Below are 18,600 nucleotides of genomic sequence, written 5' to 3' on the forward strand. Positions count from 1 at the left end.
GAACCATGGGGAGATGTAGGGAGCCGTGTGGAGATATAGGGGCCGTGGGGAGAGTAGAGAGTCGTGGGAAGATGTGTGGAGATGTGTGGAGATGTGGGGAGATGTGGGGAGATGTGTGGAGATGTGGGGGAGATGTGTGGAGATGCGGGGGAGATGTGTGATGTGTGGAGATGTGTGGGAGATGTGGGGGAGATATGTGGAGATGTGGGGGGGATGTGTAGAGATGCGGGGGAGATGTGTGGAGATGTGGGGGAGATGCGGGGAGATGTGTGGAGAGGTGGGGAGATGTGTGGAGATGTGGGGAGATGTGGGGAGATGTTTGGAGATGTGTGGAGATGTGGGGGAGATGTGGGGAGATGTATAGAGATGCGGGGGAGATGTGTGATGTGTGGAGATGTGTGGGAGATGCGGGGGAGATGTGGGGGAGATGTAGGGAGATGTGTGGAGATGTGGGGGAGATGCGGGGAGATGTGTGGAGAGGTGGGGAGATGTGTGGAGATGTGGGGAGATGTGGGGAGATGTGGGGGAAATATGTGGAGATGTATGGAGATGTGTGGGAGATGTGTGGAGATGTGTGGGAGATGTGGGGAGATGTGTGGGAGATGTGTGGAGATGTGGGGAGATGTATGGGAGATGTGTGGCGATATGGGGAGATGTGTAGAGATGTGGGAAGATGTGGGGGAGATATGTGGAGATGTATGGAGATGTGTGGGAGATGTGGGGAGATGTGTGGGAGATGTGTGGAGATGCGTGGGAGATGCGTGGGAGGTGTGGGGAGATGTGTAGGAGATGTGTGGAGATATGGGGAGATGTGTAGAGATGTGGGGGAGATGTGGGGAGATGTGGGGAGATGTGTGGAGATGTGTGGAGATGCGGGAGAGATGCGTGGAGATGTGGGAGAGATGTGTGGAGGTATGTGGAGATGTGTGGAGATGTGTGGGAGATGTGGGGAGATGTGTGGGAGATGTGGGGAGATGCGGGGGAGATGTGTGGAGATATGGGAGAGATGCGTGGGAGATGCATGGGAGGTGTGGGGAGATGTGTAGATGTGTGGAGATATGGGGAGATGTGTAGAGATGTGGGGGAGATGTGGGGAGATGTATGAAGATGTGGGGAGATGTGGAGAGATGTGGGGAAATGTGTGGAGATATGAGGACATGTGGGGAGGTGTGTGGAGATATGAGATGTGTGGAGATATGAGGAGTTGTGGGGAGATGTGGGGGAGATGTGTGGAGATATGAGGAGATGTGGGGATTGTGGGGAGATGTGTGGAGATATGTGGAGATATGTGGAGATATGAGGAGATGTGTGGAGATGTGCGGAGATATGAGGAGATGTGGGGGAGTGGCACCAGAGGCATTGCTGAGTCCCCCAGAACTTTTCTGTTCCAGGAATAGGGAGAGTGAGGCCTGACCTCCAGGCACAGCTGGGGGCCCTTCCTGGTGACTCAACCCCTATGACCTTGGTCCCTGAAGGCCAACTCCCACCCCCTGCACCCCTCCAGCCTGACCTCTGAGGTCCCTCCAAGGGGCTCCCACATGGGTCCCCACATGGTTCCCCACATGTGTTCCCACATGGGGTTCCTACATGGGTCCCCACAGTGGTTTCCACATGGGTTTCCACATGGTATCCCCACATGGGGTCCTCACATGGGGTTCCTACATGGGTCCCCACATGGTTCCCCACATGATCTCCACATGGTATCCCCACATGGGGTCCTCACATGGGTTCCCACGTGGGGTTCCCACATGGGTTCCACTTGGGTGCTGACAGCATCTTCGGGATGTTGTTTACATCTCTCTGCCCACATTCATTTTTCTGCTTGGCCAAGTGTTTAGCAGAGCATGTGTGCTAAAATCTATCCATATTATGTCCAATTTTTCTAAGAATCCTGGCAATTATCGATTCTCCTATTTTTAGGCCAGTTGGCTCCATCTGCTCTCCATCTTTTGGGAACCCTCAAAGTCCCTGTCTCCAGCTCTGAGGAAAGTTTCCCAGTTTCTGTGACCTGTTGGCCACTGCGGTGGGCGCCGGGGAGGGGTTTCAGGCGTCCCTAAGTCAGCAGAGGCCCCCAGCACGCCCCACTCCCAGGGAACCTGAGCTGCAGTTTCCCGCTGGCCGGGCGCTCAGGACGTGCGGCCACACACCCCGCTGCCCACACCGCGTCCAGGCCAGGTGGCCAGGCTGCCAGCACGAGCTAGAGTGAGGCCGGCCTTTTACACAACATCTTTCACTTTCAGGGACTGGATTTTTCCCCCGTTTCACATAAGCCAATGTGTTTGTCAAGAGAAAGTTAATTAAAAACATATTTTTCTAATTAAATGGTAGGCTGTGCTATGCAAACAGTAAGATTCTTGTTTGAGAGCAAACCGCCCCCCGCCCCCCGCCGTTTCCAGAGTTACCCTGGGAATTCAATAGATCAACAACACAGACCCGAGCCCCAAGGTTAGGACACGCGCGAACACAGGCCCCGGGGGGCCTGTAGGCCGCTGGTGGCCCAGCCAGCGGGAGGCGCGCGGCAGGGGGCCTGGCGCCCGCCCACTGGGAGAGGCCGCCCGAGGCTGTCCTCGGCCCAGAGCCAGGTCATGGCCTCAATGGCTCAGAGGGCTCACAGCAGCCTCCTGGCACCCAGGCATGCCACGTCCACCAGCTCGCCACACGCCCTCCACACCCTCTGCTCTTTCACAGAGAGCTTGCCTCCAGGGCCTGAATCAGGCTTCCATCCAGCTTCTAGAAGCAAAGCGGGGAGCGGCTCGTCCTCCCGGGCCGGAGGTGCTGGCCCGCGCTGTGGCTGGAGTGGATTCCTAATGTTTGATCAAGATATGTCTGTGTTCCTTTAGGGTACCACACTTACCCGAGTGTTTTAATGTGTTACATGTATTTTATTTTCATAAAATGAATTGATGAGCTTTCCATCTTTTTCTATCACCTGGAAGAGTCTAAACAGCCTCAGAGTTAAGCTTTCTTGAAAGGTTGCATTGAACTTACCTGCAGGCTCCCTGCTGCTCCTGTCATCTTATAAACCATTTGAATTCCCTCTCCCAACTTTTCCTCCGTTGGTCTGTTCCAGTTTTCCATCTCTTCTGAGGTCAGTTTTTGACATTTGGAAGTCACTCATCTCATATTTTTTAGTGCACCACCAGGGAGTCACTCTCATATTTAACCATTTTATTTACATGTGTTGTTGTTGTTGTTCATTCACTAAGTCGTGTCTGACTCTTTGCAAACCCATGGACTGCAACATGACAGGCCTCCCTGTCCATCACCAATTCCCAGAGTTTGCTCAAACTCATGTCCATTGAGTCGGTGATGCCATCCAACCATCTCATCCTCTGTCATCCCCTTCTTCTCCTGCCCTCACTCTTTCCCAGCATCAGGGTCTTTTCAAATGAGTCAGCTCTTCACATCAAGTGGCCAAAATATTGGAGCTTTAACTTCAGCATCAGTCCTTCCAGTGAATATTCAGAGTTGATTTCCTTTAGGATGGACTGGTAGTTAGATTTAATTTATATCTATAGTTACATCTGTTTCTGTCCCTGATGTTAACAGATTTTTATTTGTTTCTCTTTAACTTGCCAGCAGTTCATCTGTTTTATTGGCCTTTTCAAAGAATTAACTTCTCTTTTCTCCTTTTTGTCTAGTTCATTCGTTTCCATTTTTATCCCTAATAACATCCTCTTTTTGTTGTTGTAACATTTCTGATTTCTTTGATTATGTAAGTGATGTATTTATGATTGGGCTTATTCTTTCAATAGTAAAAGTATTCAATATTGGTACATTTTACTTCATCATAGTTTTCAATATGAATTCTTCCCCCCTCCCTTTTTTTAAACCAATTTTTCAGGAGTTTCTGTCTTTATTTCTTCTTTCATTCAGAGGTTATTTATTAATGGAACAATAATTAAAGCTTGTGTCTCTTCTTGTCACTGTGCCTTATCTTACTGGAGAGAGAGCTGGCTCTGGGCAGTTCCGAGCTTTTGATCGGCTTCCAGATAGCTCTTTGCCTATGCGCCTGCTCTCTTGGTGGTTGTTGGTTTGTTCATTCAGTTTTGTCTACTTGTTTGTGGTACATTTGGAGGGGAACTGGACAAGTTGATAGCAGTTTACAGAGAAGAGATGTTTGAGATTTTCCAAGGGATTTTGAAAGAGAATAAGAAAATTGACTGTAACAGTAGTGTGGTCAAAGCAGCAGAGGTTGGCGTGAGGGTGGACAAAGTGGCAAGCAGGGCAGAGTCCGGAAGCTTCCAACTGCCAGTAACCTGGAGCAGACCTGGGTTCCTGTCGGGGCCGCTGAGGCCCACCGTGTAAAGAGAAGGGCTCTGCTCCTTACACATGAGCACTTCCCAGTGATGGTTCTGTCCCAGGACTGCCTCCAGGCTCCCAGAGGGCAGGACCAGGCGGCTGTACCTGCCGCCCATGCCCACCCACACCGGGCGCTGGCCAACCGATGAACAGACCAATCCATGTCAACAGTGCATGAGAAGGTTGAGGACCTGGGTCCAAGAGCTCAGAGGGACGGGCTGGGGGTGGCTCTGCTCTTGTGCGACAGGCCGGGTGACGAGTGTCACCCCCGTCTGCAGTGCTGGTGCCTGAGGCCTTTCCACCTCTATGACCCCCATGTTCCAGCAGCCCTCATATGAGGGGGTCCCCACACTTCTCCCATCCTTCCCTTGGTCCCGACAGGAACTCCATGAGGTCGCATCACCCCCATCCACAGAAGGGAAGCCAAGGCTGGGAGCTGGTCCAAGGGTGCACACGGAGCCCCAGTCCCTTCCTCACACCCAGGCGCTGCTGGAGCGGGCGGTCAAGCCTGGGCAGGAGGGCTGGGCGGCGTGCCTGCCTGCGGCTGCACCCCACTCTGAGCACCGCAGGCTGGTGACGCTGGCTTGGCCAGCCCCCACCTGTCTCAGGATCAGGGCTCAGAACCAGAGCCACCCAAGGAGGAGCCCGACTCAGCGGGGCTCAGGGTGACGTTCATGAAGGGCGCCTGTGCCGTGAGCACTGCAATCACTCCAGTTACTGAACCCGTACACGCCGCGTCAGCACAAGAGTAGTGTAATGCTCCACAGCAGTGCCTGGGCCTCCTTAAAAGACCGTGAAGTGGTTAAGCCATATTTGAGGGAAACTTCTGCTTTTCTACTGGAAAATGTATACAAACAGAAAACTGTCATTTCCAAAATTACAAAGAACGGTAAAACTTCAATTTTAGGTACAAGCGTTGCACTCCTTCCTTTAGTTAAAGTTCTAAATTGTCAGACCTCCAAAAATCCATGCAGGGTCACCCCGCCTGCCCCTTCCTCGCGCAGCCTGGGAGGGGACCCCAGTCACGGCCCTGCCCTCCCCTGAGCCCGTCCTCCTCCCGCGTTCAGTGAAAACTGACCGGGAGAGGCTGTGAGAGCCCCTTAGTCACCCGGCTCCTCGTGAACGACGAGTCTGCTGCCTGAGAACCTGTAACCCGAGGGCTGAGCCCAGTGGGTCACGGGGGTCCCTGCTTCAGGTCCCCTCTGTGGCTCTGTGCCCCCCACAACCCACACCCCTCCCGTCGCCACTGTCCGTCTCCCCTCCCTCAGCCAGGTTTCTGGAAGGGCTGCCCCACTCCTGTCCCCAGACCTTCAGCGCCCCAACCTCCGCCACCTCACACACACAGACCACCAGCAACCTGGTCCCGTCCTGAGAGTCCTCTGGGGCCTGATTCCCGGCCTCTGGAGCATCCCGCACAAGGGGCCCACCTGTTGCTCCCGACCTGCGCCAGCTCGCTGAGCCTCCCGGCGCTGTGTCTCCTCTTTCTCTCTGCTCTAAAGTCCATTTGCCACCCGCTCCCAGCCGGAGCCACCGCGGGCTCCCTGTGAACAATCTCGGGGAGCCCAGTTCGCCTCCCTCGGCCCCTCACCTCGGCCTTCCGGCTCAGCCACCCACAATAGGACACCATGCGTTCCCAGAGGCCTGGGCCCACTGCGACATCTCCAGCCCCGGACACAGGGCGCCATCGCCTCTCACCAAGGCTCCAAGCCGGGTGGGGGGCGGGGGGCTCATGGCCCTGGGCTGTCAGGCTAGGAACGCAGTGGGCAGCACCAGGCTCGGGCTGAGGAGGAAGCCCCAGTGTCCCCGGAGCACGCAGCCCCGAGGAAACGGGCCACATGTGGTGGGCATGGGGCCGAGCCCCACAGGCCCTGCGAGCTTCCAAGGACTATCGGGGTCTTTAGTCCAAGGGCTGGGAGCGGGGCAGGGACGACAGGCGCATCTTCCAAGGCCATTCTGACCGCAGTGGGGAAGTGCCTTTGCCCACACCAGGCCAACAAGACCTGCTTCTAGAACTCTCCCCACCCGAGCAGGGGGCTCTGGAGGAGCCACTCGCCTGCCTGGAGTGCAGGGGCCCGAAGCCTGAGGGTACTCGGGAGCCCCTGCGGCAGGGGAGGGGCCCCAGGGGGTACGGTCCTGCTTCCTTCGGAATTATTCCCTCGGTGTGATGGGACACCCAGGGAGATGCTGGGGGCTGGCATCAGACATCCAGCCCCCAGGAGACAGCGGGGGAAACCCAAGCGGGAGGGGCGCGCGGGGAGTCAGGAGCCTGAGGTTGGCTGCTCCACTGCGGGCGCCCCGACGAGGACGGAGGGTGGACAGAGGACATGCAGCTTCAGGGAGGATCATGAGCCGGGCCAGGGGCCCAGCCTCAGGCCGGAGCGCCTGGTGCACGCGCCGCCTGCGCTCAGTCCAGGCGCTCGGCCCGGCGGCAGGGAGAGCGCGGTGCGCGGCGCGTACAGGCGCGTCTTGCGGGAGGGGCGGCCGCGCTGCGCCCGGGGCGGCCCGCCTGCAGGGGGAGCTCGCGGCGCGCCGGGCGCGGCCCCGGAAATTAGGGGGAGTGGGGTGGGGGTGGGGGTGGGGGGGTCCTCTGGAGAGGTGGGGGTGGGGAGACAGGGAATGAGGAGTGCAGGGGCTGGGTCGGGGGAGGCACGGGCTTGGATGGGCTTCCTTTTCTCAACCTGCCAGTGGGGGCTACGCCTGCCCCGGGCCTGTCCGCCTACCGTCAAGCTCAGCATCAGCCCAGGGCTGGCAGGTCCCCCGTGGGCCTCCCCGCCCCTCTGCAGTGTGACCCCAGCCCTACCTTTGCTGTCCGCGGGGAAGCTCCGCAGTCATGGCAATCACCCCCCATCCCACGTGGTTCCCGCGGCAGGAGCGCCGGTGCTGCCTGCAGCTGTGTGGCCCTGGCACGCAGCCCACCCCTGGAACCCGAGCCCCCTGGAGGGGTGTGTCCTGCCGCCCTGGTGCCCGGAAGTGTGGGCACCAATGACCGGGTGCAGCCGCTGCCCCCCTGTCGCTGCGCTGGCCCTGGGCAGAGAAGGGAGGGTTTGTCCCTCATGAAGGTCCAGGTGATGGTGTCCAGCCAGGGCCTCTCAGAGGTGGGCATAGGGTCCAGTGTAACATGGCTCAACCCCTGGACTTTGTGGGGGCCCCCACAGGGCCGGTGGATTCCTGAGCTTGTCAGGGGCCGCTTGCCCCGTGGGGTCCTGCATAGACCGGTTCCACGCTGTGGAGGGGCTTGTCTGGGTATCCTGGGCCAAGGGCAGAAGGACCTAGGCACACAGAGGCCAGGCTTGGCCGTATCAGCACGTAGTCGCGGCCACTGGGATGAGTGAGAAGCTGACCATGCCCGGGGCTCTTAGGCTTGGAAGGACAAAGATGGGGTGGGGGCCATGTGGACAGGAACACGGAGTGAGGGGGGCTGGCTCAGGGTGGGAGGAGAGGCAGAGCCGCCATCACAGCAGGGCAGGATAGGGTGTCCATGAGCAGAACCAGCGGCAGCGGGGGTCCCCGCAGGGGCTGATGACTGCCTGTGCCCCCCTGCTGACGAGGAGGGTGGGCTCCGGAGCAGACTGGCCCTCGAGCCCCAAGGGAGGACAGAGAGAGGCCCCACCAGCAGGGCGCTGCTGGGCCTGGAGCCTCCGGGAGGACATCTGCCCCACTCGTGTGTCCCCAGGTGCGCGTGGACACATGTTCTGGGCCTTCCCCGGCCACCTGGGGCACACTGTCCAGCCGAGGTGGGCTCAGAGGCAGGAGGGCGTTCCGGAGGGACGGGCCAGTGGGGCGGCAGTGGGAGGCGGGGACCCTAGGGACAGAATTGGGGTCGGGATGGAGGCTCAGGGGCCAGCAGATCAGGACTGTCACCGAAAGCCAGCAGCCGGCCTGTCCACACAAGGCCACTTGCCGTCCCGCAGAAGAGGGTTGGCCAGCCAGGCCCGGTCAGCAGGACCTGGTGCTGAGCTGGGGAAGTCGAGGGCTCTGTGGCCGCTCAGGGTGGGCGGCCTGGGGGGGCCGGGGGCCCAGATGGCACCGCCCCGGGCAGCAGCCCCGGAGCCCGGGGGGAGGGGAGGAGCAGCTAATGAGTTCCAGGAGGTCAGCTGTGAGGGGCCTGAAGCCCATAAACCCTTTACTGGTGTCTCAGGAGGGGAAACCCGGATGCAGCGGTTTATTTATTTTGGATTTCACTTTTCTCTCCTCTTGTTAACATGCGCATCCAGGAGTGTAACTGGAGTTTTAAAGAAACAGGACTTCCTTTTGCAGTGGAGGGGAACTCTGGCTTCCCTCAGTCCTGAAGAAGAAAGGACCCTTTGCTGCTGCAGCACGGCCCCCGGCCCTCTGCCCTCCAGAGCCGCCTGCCTTGTCCCAGGGCCCCCAGAGGCCAGGCTTGTCCAGTCTGAGGACGGGGGGGGGGGACGGGGGGGGGGCGGGGGGGGGGCGGGTCGAGGGGGCTCAGAAGCAGGGACCGGCCGGGCGGCCCCTGACCACTGCCCCACCCGGCCCAGAGCCGGAGTAGTGGGGGCGGGTCCTGCTCGGGGCCTAGGTTCCAGCTGCTTCCTCCAAAGGGACCATCCCCACAGGGGCAAAAGGAGCCCCTCAACCTTCCCCCAAAGACCTCGAGTTCCTTCATGACCGAGCATCTACCCCAGCTCTTGCGTGCCTCTCTGTGGGGCGTGGCGGGGGTGGGGCCAGGAAGGGCTGTGCCCAACGAGGGCAGTTCCCAGGCAGGCAGACTATGGGCACAGTGGGCCAGGGGGCTGAGTGTCGAGGTGGGTGTGGGTCCCGGAAGCTGGGTCTGTCTCATGTGTGTGAGTTCACACATGGGACAGACAGGCTGGATCTCTCCAGTACAGAACAGTGCGGAGACAAAGCCCCAGACAGCAAGGGGCTCTGCCAGGGAGACCCCTCAGTCTCAGGGTTCCATGGGCCCTGCGGGAGTTGGGGGGACAGTCAAGGACCTGTAAGCCAGTGCATGGGCCAGAAGAGGGGGCAGTGTGGGAGACACAGGTCAGGTAGGCCTGCAGGCAGGTCTGGGGGTTGCTCCGTGTGTATTGGGGGAGCCTGCCCTTTCCCCACTGACAGCCCCCCTGTCACCAGACAGGGCATTGGCAAGTAGGGGAGGGCCAAGCCTCAGCTCGTGATGCCTGTGGGACCCACAGTCCAGCCAAGTGGAGAGGAGAACACCATTAAAGCAGATGCAAGGCTCCCTTTGGAGGCCTGTGGGTGGGATTCCAGCCCAGACAAGGCCCAGAGGTCAAACGTGTGTACAAAACCCCGAGCCCACCTGCCAGTCCAGGCGAGGGCCTGGACCCCCACAGAGGGCAGCGGAGCCACCTGGACGTCCTGGGCCTCTGTGCAGCCCAGCCCGGGGTGGGCAGTGAGGCACCTGGGGTTTCCCCCAGGTCCAGATGGCAGAGCTGGAGCACACCCAGCGGCTCCAGGAGCTGGCCATCTGGCACCAGCGACCCCAGGCTGCGGAGACCGAGCGCCTGCACAGGGCCCAGCGTCCCGAGAGAGGGCCCACCAGCGGCAGGCAAAGGTGCTGGAGGGGCAGGTGGGCTAGCAGGGGTGCACAGGGAAGGGGGGCCTGTGCCCGCCCAGCCTCAACCTGAGGTCCTCCAGGCCACCCCGGGGCCCCCACTCTGTCCTCCCGTCACCCCACACTCACTGAGGGGCGGAGGCAGGTCACCGCCGTCTCCATGCCGCCGTCGTCCCCTATCAGGAGGGGTGGGGACAGTCCCGGAGTCAGAGGTCGCTGGGTGTGAAGTGTCCAGACGCGCCTGGCACAGTGCACCGTGGCAGCTCCAGAGTCGGGGACAGGTCAGCAGTGTGTGCAGGGGACGGGGTGGGCACAAAGCAGGACAGAGCCTTGAGCGTGTAACTCTGCCCCCCACACATGCACGCACACGCACATGCACACTGTACATACACATGTATGTGCACGCGCGTGAGTGCGCGTGTGTGTGCATGCACACTCGTGCATGTGTGCGCACGTGCACGCAAACATACACATGCATGCACACGCGCGCACGCACACATGCTGACTGGGGCTGCCCCACGGGCTCCAAACTCTCAGACACCAGGGAGCCACCTGGTCAAAACCCCAATTTCCCAGACAAGGAACCTGAGGGCCCAGACACATAGTAAAGCCTGTGCCCCTGACAGTGTCCCTCCAGGCCACATGGGTTCAGTTCCCCAGCTGCTGGGGTGGGTGGTCACCTCAGTCCCGAAGACGTGGTGGTGGTGGCCCCGATCACAGGTAGGACTGAGCACCCGTGGGCTGCTGGTACGTCTGCCCGTCTGCCTGGAGTCTCTCTGCAGGCACCCCCCTCTCCAGGAGTGGGGGAGCGTGGCCTCCCAGTCCTTCCGGTCACGGTGCTCAGCCACGGGGCCCGCCCGCCCTCCTGAGCTCCTGCCTGTCCCCAGGTGGCTGGCCGGAGGGAGCCGCTGGACCGGGACGTGCGGTGGCGGCGAGCCTGCCTCCGCCGGGCCTTCCGGGCCAAGAAGTGAAGCCGGCTCCCAAGCCCAGGTGGCCGGGCTGCTCCAGCCCCGACCAGCAGGCAGCAGAACCACTGCTCAGCGGGGCCCCGAGCTCGAGGGGCGCCCTGGAGTCAGCAGCGCCCTCTGACCCTTGACCTCCAAGCTCCTGCGGCCCTCAGGACCCCAGGCTCTCTCTGGCGGGCGTGGACTGAGCTCTGGGCCCTGCTCTATGACGCGCCCCCCCCAACCCAGCTGCACGGGGCCTCCCTGTGGCCCACGTCCGACCTGGCACCGGGCGGGTGTGCTGACCGGGCCAGGCCCCGGCAGGCCAACTTCCGCACCGCGGGCTGCATTCCGTGCCCTCAGCTCTGTAAACACAGGGAAACACGTGGAGAACATTTCCACCAACTGGAGCCAAAAACATAATGTCCTGCAAGGCCCAGCCACCACCTCCCCGCGCCCAGAGGCGGCCCGACTCCGGCTCCAGGAACTGCGGGGCCGTCACGGTGGCAGGTGGCTGGAAGTGACTCAGAGTCCGGTCCCCGTGACTCACTGGCCGTGAGAGGCATTGGGGTGTAAAAGTTAGAGTTGTTAGAGAACCACCCGATTTCCCAGCCCATAAACGCTGGGAAAATTCCTGCGGGAATCCAGCCCTGGTTGCCACGGAGACCGAGGCAGCCATCTTAGGCTGGGTCGGTTCACCTGTTAGCATTTTTCTCTTTTCCCATGAACACGGGTCAGGGTGATCTAGTTCCGCTCCAAACAGCCTCTGGTTTTGTAAGTGACATGTTGACAACATCTGTGGGCGCCAGCCAGCCCAGGACATTCCTCAAGCACAGGTGCCAGCCGCACCCTGTCCGGGCTCCCGGCGGGTGAGAGGGCTGAAGCTGGCAGAGCACCCCCACCCCCATCATGTGAGCTGTGGCCCAAGCGTGTGACACCAGCCATCTGTCTGCTGCAACACAGACCCAGCCTGTACCACAGGCTGTCCCGCCAGAGCCTCCTCTCGGGTGGAACTTAGTCATGGGGTGGCCGTATGTTGTAAACTGTGCAAAAGCAGTGTCTAGAGAGAGGTCCCAAACATACTCCATTCCGCCTGTCAGGTCTGTCCGATTATTGGTGGCTGTGTTGAGAAGGATTCTGAAGTTCGGTCCAGGCTCAGAGGGGAAGAGTGTTCAGTTTAGTTCAGTCACTCAGTCGTGTCCCACTCTTTGCAACCCCATGGACTGCAGCACGCCAGGCTTCCCTGTCCATCACCAACTCCCGGAGTGCAGTGAAGAGTGTGGTGACCCACTAGCAGCGATGCTCCAGGCAAACGAGGCGTTAGTGGTGGAAGACGCACCCAGACGGCCACCAGCTGCCGCGGCCGGTTAGAGAACAAAGAGCAACCCAGAGACACTGCCGCCCAGGCGACCACTGGAGAGCATCGTACAGACAGGAGGAGAAGGCCATGAGACAGTGTGTGACACTCAGGGACGCGGCAGTCCACTCCCTATGGAGAAGGGGCCCCGGGGGCAGCGGGTGGAGAGGAAGGAGTGGGCAGCCAGAGACTGGAGTCGGCGTCGACGCTCTCCTCTCTGCGGGCCTGGCCACTCGGTGTCACACATCTGGGACCAAAGCTCCCTGTGCAGAGGAGGTGCTCAGTGGACACCCACGGATGACAGAGGAACATAGCTCAGATACAGGAGGGGTCAGAGAGATCTCTCAGCACTGACCTGCGAGCCACCTGGGGTTGGACCAACGTTCTGGTGATTCCTGGACCCGCCTTGCCTGGCTGCTCCCGGGAGACCTTCTGTGCCTGGGACCCTCTAGGATTCGTTATATTTCAGTGAAAGTTCAACCAATGGAGGAGACACTATTTTTACTTGTTCAACATAAAGTTGTAGGAGACACTATTCTTACTTTTCAACATAAAGTTGTATGTTTAGGTAAAAGGATTTTTCTAATCGAAGTAAAGTTTTCTTAAACATTGCCAGTGGTGAGCGCATAGCTTCTGTGGGAAAGTCTGATGGTCACCGCACCCATGATGGCCGTGCACCCGGGACCCAGGCCCCCAACTGTGCCCTGTGCACCAGCTGCCCCAGCCAGGCTTTCAGTGTCATGACCACACCCGGCGGGCCTCCCCAGGAGTGGGACCCTGCCTGCCCTCCAGGCTCTGTGAGCTCCTGACCTCATTCCTGGAGCAGGTAAGGGTCTCCCTGCGGTGTCACCTGTGTGGAAGCCCCATGGCTCTGGGGAGAAGGAGAGAGAGTTGGGGATGCAGCCAGCCAGCTTCTGCCACTAGCAGCCCTGCTGGGGCCCCTGCCTCCGCCCTGCAGGGACCAGCCCGCCTGGCCAGGTTCCAGTGGGGGAACACGCCCCACCTTGGCCGGCACGGGGTCCTGGGGTGTCCTGAGTCCGGCTTGGGGCTCCCCATCTAAATTGCACACACACTCAGGCCCTAAATTAAAATGTCACAGGCCTGTTGGGGAGGCTCAGGTTTCCCGGTCGCTAAACACGGGGCTGCTTGATAAAACGATTTTGGTTTTGATAAATGTGGACTTTCTGTGGCAAAGACAAAGGCACCCTTGAGTACGGAGGGGAACCTGAAACAGCACATTGCTAAAAAGTATTTCCTGATAATATTTTTAGCACCTGGAAAAAAGATTTTTTTTTTCCTCTTTTTCGCCTGTGGAGTGTGTGTGTGTGTGTGTGTCTGTGTTTGAAATGTAATGCCCAGCGTGGTGGAGCCTCCTGTTAACTCTCAGTCTCCCAAAAGGGACTACACACGGCCCAGGGCGAGGGCCCTGGAGGGTCAGCAGGCCTGTGCCTGGGAAGCACAGCCTTGCGGGGGTCTGCTTGCCGCTGGCCCCACCCAGACCGGGCGCACCAGCTCTCCAGGGCGGCCCAGGCCTGGGCGTCTCACAACGTGCAGAGAGGACTGCCTTGGGAGGTGGGTGGAGACCCCGTCTGGGCCAGACGCTCCCACCGACCCTGGAGAAACAGTCCTTCCTGGGCGCATCTGCTGATCACCACTGTGTGCGGCCTGCCCCTCCATAGGTGCCCAGGTGAACCCAAAACTTAGCCCGGAAGTGAGCCTTTGCTAGGGTCCCCGGCCTCCCCCCTAGAGCAGGAAGTGCAGTGGGGGGAGGGGCTCCCCATGCAGCCCCTGCAGGAGGTGGGCAGGTCCAGCAGGGGTCGAAGCTCAGCCTGGACGTCCCCCACCCGGCTGGTGCCGGCTGAGAAGTTCTGCCCCGCCTCCCTGTCAGGGCGGGGCCACCAGCCCTCCCGCCTGAGGAAACAAACAGGAGCGGGCTTTCCGCTGGGCTCCGAACCCACAGCTGGCAGATGCTGCCCGGTTCCCACCGAAAGCCCACATTGAAAAAGCACGTCCTCCTGGGCTCCCACCACGGGGACCAGCCTTCTGGCCCCTCTGCTGTCCAGCGACCCTGTGGCGGCCGTGTCCTGCCCCCTCCCGGCCTTCGCCAGTGAGGCTCAAGAGCGACCTTCCTTCCATCCGAGGAGAGCGAGGCTGCCACACCCCTCCCCTGACCTTGGCCATGACCTCTGTGCTGCTGGGCTCTGGGCTTCCCCCACCTCCCCACGCTGCATTTGAGCCTACAGATTGCCAGGGAGAGGTTCATGGAAATGCCCATGTGTGCCGGGGTGTGTGTGTGTATGTGGGTGTGTGTGCACATGTGTGTGTGTAGGGTGTGTAGGGTGTGTGTGTGTGTGTGTGTGTGTGTGTACCAGTGTGTGTGTGCGCGCTTGTGTGTCTGTGTGTGTGCCAGGGTGCATGTGTGTGTGTGTCTGTATAAGTGTGTGTGTGTCAGTGTGTATGTGTGTGTGTGTGTATGTGTGTGCGTGTGGGCGTGCTGGGATGCATGCACACGTGGATGTGGATGTGTGTGCTGGCATACATGTGTGTGTGCAAGCATGTGGGGGGGAGTGTGTGCTGGGGTGCGCATGTGTATGTATGTGTGTGTTTGATGGTGTGTGTGTGTGTGCTGGGGTGCATGTGTGTGTGCATGTGTGTGTACATGTGTGTGTGCTGGCGTGTGTGTGTGTGTGTATTTGTGCCAGTGTGTGTGTGTGCTGGTATATGTGTGCGTGTGTGTACACACGAGCGTTCCCCCACCCCCGGCTCCCACTGAGAGCTGTGTGAAATTGGAAATCTGTTCCCAGGGCAGATCCTGCAGTTAGATGTCATCTCTGAATTTCTCCCACAAACATGGGCAGCGTTGACCTTTCTCACCCTTCCTTTCTTGGAGCCACAGTTGTCCTGCTGCCCTGCGGGTCTCCAAGGCAGGAGCCTGACCCAGAGCCGGCCCTCACACAGCTGAGCAGGGTGGGGCTACAGTGGCACTGGAGGGACGGCCCCTCTCAGGGTGGTGCCAGGAGGGGGTCAGCCTCAACAGTGGGAGCCTCCTGAAACTCGGCACCTGGCCCTGATACCAGCCTGGAGGGCACGAACAACACAGGGGTGATGTGTAAACCTGTGACCCCCAGTCATACGCTCACACACACAGGACCCCTCCACTAGCTCTTGAAAGTCACGTTTAGTGTGTCTTGCTCTGATTGCAAAGCAATGCATGCTTATTGAAGACCTTTGAGAAGATACAGAGAAGCGTGGAGCCAAGTGTGAAACGCCCAGCCAGCGAGGGCTGCTGTCCCTGCTGCTCTCTGCTCATCTCCGAGCCGCGCACCCTGGTCTTCAGGGGCCCCGGGCTTGGCTCGCGGTCACGCGCCAGCCCACACCAGCGCCCGCGAGCAGGGAGCGGGGCGGTGCGGTGCCTGGGCCCTGAGCTGGGGCCACAGATGTCCCGCGGGAACAAACCCTCAGGGTCTGACTCTCAGGGCAGTGGGCCTGGCGGCAGGAGGAGGGCCGGGGTGGCCACAGACTGGAGACAGACTCGCAGTTGTGGGCCCTCCAGGTCCTGCCCCTGCCCACACGGCATCGTGCCCACAGGCCAGTGTGGACCAGCCACCCTGGGAGAGGGCTGCTCTCCCCAGGCTTCACCCCGGACTCCCCTGCTGTGAGGTTTCCTTAGGTCCCTAAACCACCTCCACCAGGATTCTCCTGACGAGGCCACGCAGGGTGGAAACTTCTCTTCATGCCCTGCATTCGCCCAGGCCAGGTCCTCCGCTCATAAAACCGGATGGCAAGCCTCAGGGCTGGGGCGCAGGGTGGAGCGTGAGGCCAGCCTCTGGCTGCCTCCGGAGGAGCCCATGCAGGCGCTGCCAGTCAGGGCGGCCCCTGATCCCCTGCACTCTGGCAGGAGTGTGGCCAGGTCTCCTGGGGGGCAGGGGCCTGAAAAGGCCACCCCGGGGGAAACCTACGCCCCGGGCCCAATAACTCATGCAGGCCTGAGGGTCTGTTCCAGGACCGCTTTGTGGACAAGGCGCTTCCTCTGGGCTGGCCCCACGCGGGCGGCAGGGGACCCACGGAGGAGGAAGGGGTGGGCCGCTCTGGGGGCGCTGGGCGAGGGCTGGGCCCGCTGCCCGGCCTGACGCTTTAAGAGCCGCCTAATTTGCATGGCCCGGCCCCGGCCCCGCCCAGGCCCAAATGACCGCCCGGCTGGATATTTAAATCGCGGCCACAGGGGCGGGTCCAGCCTCCAGCGCGGTCCCGCCCGGCGCTTTCCTCCGAAAGAGGCGACCCGAGCGCGGCTTGGCAGGGCGGGCGCGACCCGGGAGTCCACCTACATACGGCGCGGCCGCGCTGCACGCACGCCCGCCCGGCCCTGCGGGTCACTCCCCACCGCGGCCTCGCTCCGGCCCGCGCTAACCGCAAAGCCCCGTTCCGTCTCCCTGCGTCCCTGCCTCGTCGCCTCTCTGTCCCCGCTGTGTCTTCGCTGGGTCCCCGCTCCGTCCCTCCCCGTCCCCGCTCCGTCCCCGCTGTGTCCGGCTCGCGTCCCCACTGTGTGTGTCCCCGCTCCGTCCCCGCCCGCCGACCCCCGGCAATGCCGCGCGGCGCCACCTGGGCGCTGCTCTTGGCCGCGGCCCTGGGGCTCGGGGCGCGCGGGGCGCGCGGCGCGGTGGCCCTAGCCGACTTCTACCCGTTCGGCGCGGAGCGCGGCGACGCGGTCACCCCCAAGCAGGACGACGGCGGCTCTGGGCTTCGGCCACTCTCCGTGCCCTTCCCGTTCTTCGGCGCCGAGCACTCCGGCCTCTACGTGAGTAACCCGAGCCCGCGGGGGGCGCCAGGGAGGGCGCTGCGCCCCGGCCGCTGCCCGCCGCCCCGACTCCCGCCGCCCCGACTCCCGCCGCCGCCAGCAACTTGGCACCGCGGCGGCCAGAGGTGGAGTGAGGACAGCGCTTCCTCCTCCGGCGGCCAAGGCCGGACAGCGGCCCGAGGGATCGGCGGGCGGGGCGGGGATGCGAGCTCCGGCCGGCCACCTGGGCCCCGCCGCTGCCCCTTTCCCTGCCCGCCCGCCCGGGGCTGGGGTCGCGGGCCGACCCTGCTCAGCGTGGGCCGTCGGCCGTCCTGCGTCCTTCACCGACAGCGCTGCGGCAGCTGGCCGGTGCATACTGCATTTCCCAGTGGGGCGCGCCCCCCTTTCAGCTCCTCGCTTGGCTGCCAAGGTCCCAGCCCCTCTGAGGACCACACGGGCCCCGCGCGCGCTTGGCACCTGAGGCCCACTGCCCCAAGGCTGGGGCCTGCCGGGACCTTCAGGGGCGCTGTGGGAAACCTGGCAGGCTGGTCCTTTTTGAGCCCCCGGTCCCTCTCTTGGGCCTGAGGGACCACTCAAGCCCGGACCTTCACACCAGATGCCCTGGAGGGAGCGCAGGAGAGTGGGGGCGGCTAGAGCCAAGAACAGCACCTCCGCGGGGGCAGGGGCGGGGGCCCAGGCCACCGAGGAAATGAAATGTTTCGCCTCACCGCTGCACTGAGCATTCACTCAGGGGGCCATGCACCGGCGCCCCACTGTCCCCCAAATCCTGGCTGGAAAAGTGCTGGGCGGGGCTGAAGTCCTGTAACCTCCCTCCCTGGCACCTGCCCGCCCCTTCCAGCACCCCCTCCACCGCCAGCCCCCTGTCACTCACCCCCATCATCAGCTGCCCGCCCCCCCCGCCCCGTCACTCACCCCCATGAGCACCGCCCCTCTTGACCCCAGCTCAGCCCACATCCCCTCTTCCTCTCCCACCTTGGCGCTCCGACAATGCGGGTGGGAGGGGACAGCCATTCTCTCGGGGCCACCCACTGAACGTCCCTCTGTGCCCGGCCTTGGACAAAGGGGCCGGGCTGACTTCCGGAAGTACGGGGTGGGCGGGCAGAGCTGGGCTCTGGGTCTCTGGGAGCCAGGGAGGCCCGTACACCCTAGAAGTGGGAAAACCCATGCTGGCACCGTCTTTCCAGAGCATTCTGTCCAAGTGCTCCTTGAGCACGCCAGCCAGGCTCAGCGGTCTCGCTCCAAGTCACAGGTGAAAACATGATTAAAACAGTTGACCCTCTTAACCGCCTCACCAAAAACACCACCCCTGCCAAAACACCTGGGAGAAAGGGCTCTGAAGGGGAGAGCTCTGCTAGCAAGACCCGTGGGTTCTCGAGAAACCAGCACTGTGGTTCATAAAAAAATATGTGTCTCCAGAGGCGCTCTCTCCCAAAACTGACGTGACCCAACACCCGCCGTGGGGACAGAGAGCCCGCTTCATGATGTCTCCGCTCAGCGGGGAAGACAGTCGGATTCTCGAGGACACCGTGCCTGAAATAACTGCCCGCGCCCCGTGACTGAGCAGGGAGTGGGGCAGAGGGTTAGAACTGAGGGCAGAGAAGGGAAGGGACAGGAAGCGAAGGGGTTTATTCTGAAGCAAGTAGGTCAGACTGCTGCCTCCGAGAGGACC

At 61.4% G+C, this 18,600-nt stretch overlaps 2 protein-coding genes and 1 long non-coding RNA gene across 3 annotated transcripts in view; all 3 read left to right on the forward strand.

Annotated features, from left to right (window-relative positions):
- The window catches only part of CROCC2 (ciliary rootlet coiled-coil, rootletin family member 2), a 61,166-nt gene extending 49,828 nt beyond the window's left edge, over positions 1-11,338 (forward strand). The window contains 9 exon segments of the mRNA XM_061119770.1: positions 4,911-4,994; positions 5,909-6,142; positions 6,204-6,427; positions 6,480-6,864; positions 7,086-7,397; positions 7,976-8,036; positions 9,699-9,850; positions 10,723-10,802; positions 11,143-11,338. Of these exon segments, the coding sequence (XP_060975753.1) occupies positions 4,911-4,994; positions 5,909-6,142; positions 6,204-6,427; positions 6,480-6,864; positions 7,086-7,397; positions 7,976-8,036; positions 9,699-9,850; positions 10,723-10,802; positions 11,143-11,338 (1,728 nt within the window).
- On the forward strand, positions 1,050-5,208 carry LOC133041692 (uncharacterized). Its single transcript, XR_009689288.1, has 2 exons — positions 1,050-1,167; positions 1,265-5,208. It is a non-coding gene; the product is annotated as an uncharacterized LOC133041692 (long non-coding RNA).
- A 224-nt stretch (positions 11,339-11,562) lies between the features above and the next one.
- Positions 11,563-18,600, forward strand: part of SNED1 (sushi, nidogen and EGF like domains 1) — a 79,487-nt gene continuing 72,449 nt past the window's right edge. Inside the window, exons 1-5 of the mRNA XM_061119771.1 lie at positions 11,563-11,648; positions 14,097-14,243; positions 15,807-15,999; positions 16,140-16,214; positions 16,359-16,931. Of these exons, the coding sequence (XP_060975754.1) occupies positions 11,563-11,648; positions 14,097-14,243; positions 15,807-15,999; positions 16,140-16,214; positions 16,359-16,931 (1,074 nt within the window). The remainder of the gene's footprint in view (positions 11,649-14,096; positions 14,244-15,806; positions 16,000-16,139; positions 16,215-16,358; positions 16,932-18,600) is intronic.

The sequence above is a fragment of the Dama dama genome, chromosome 20 (assembly GCF_033118175.1).
Source record: "Dama dama isolate Ldn47 chromosome 20, ASM3311817v1, whole genome shotgun sequence".
NCBI classification, from domain to species: domain Eukaryota; kingdom Metazoa; phylum Chordata; class Mammalia; order Artiodactyla; family Cervidae; genus Dama; species Dama dama.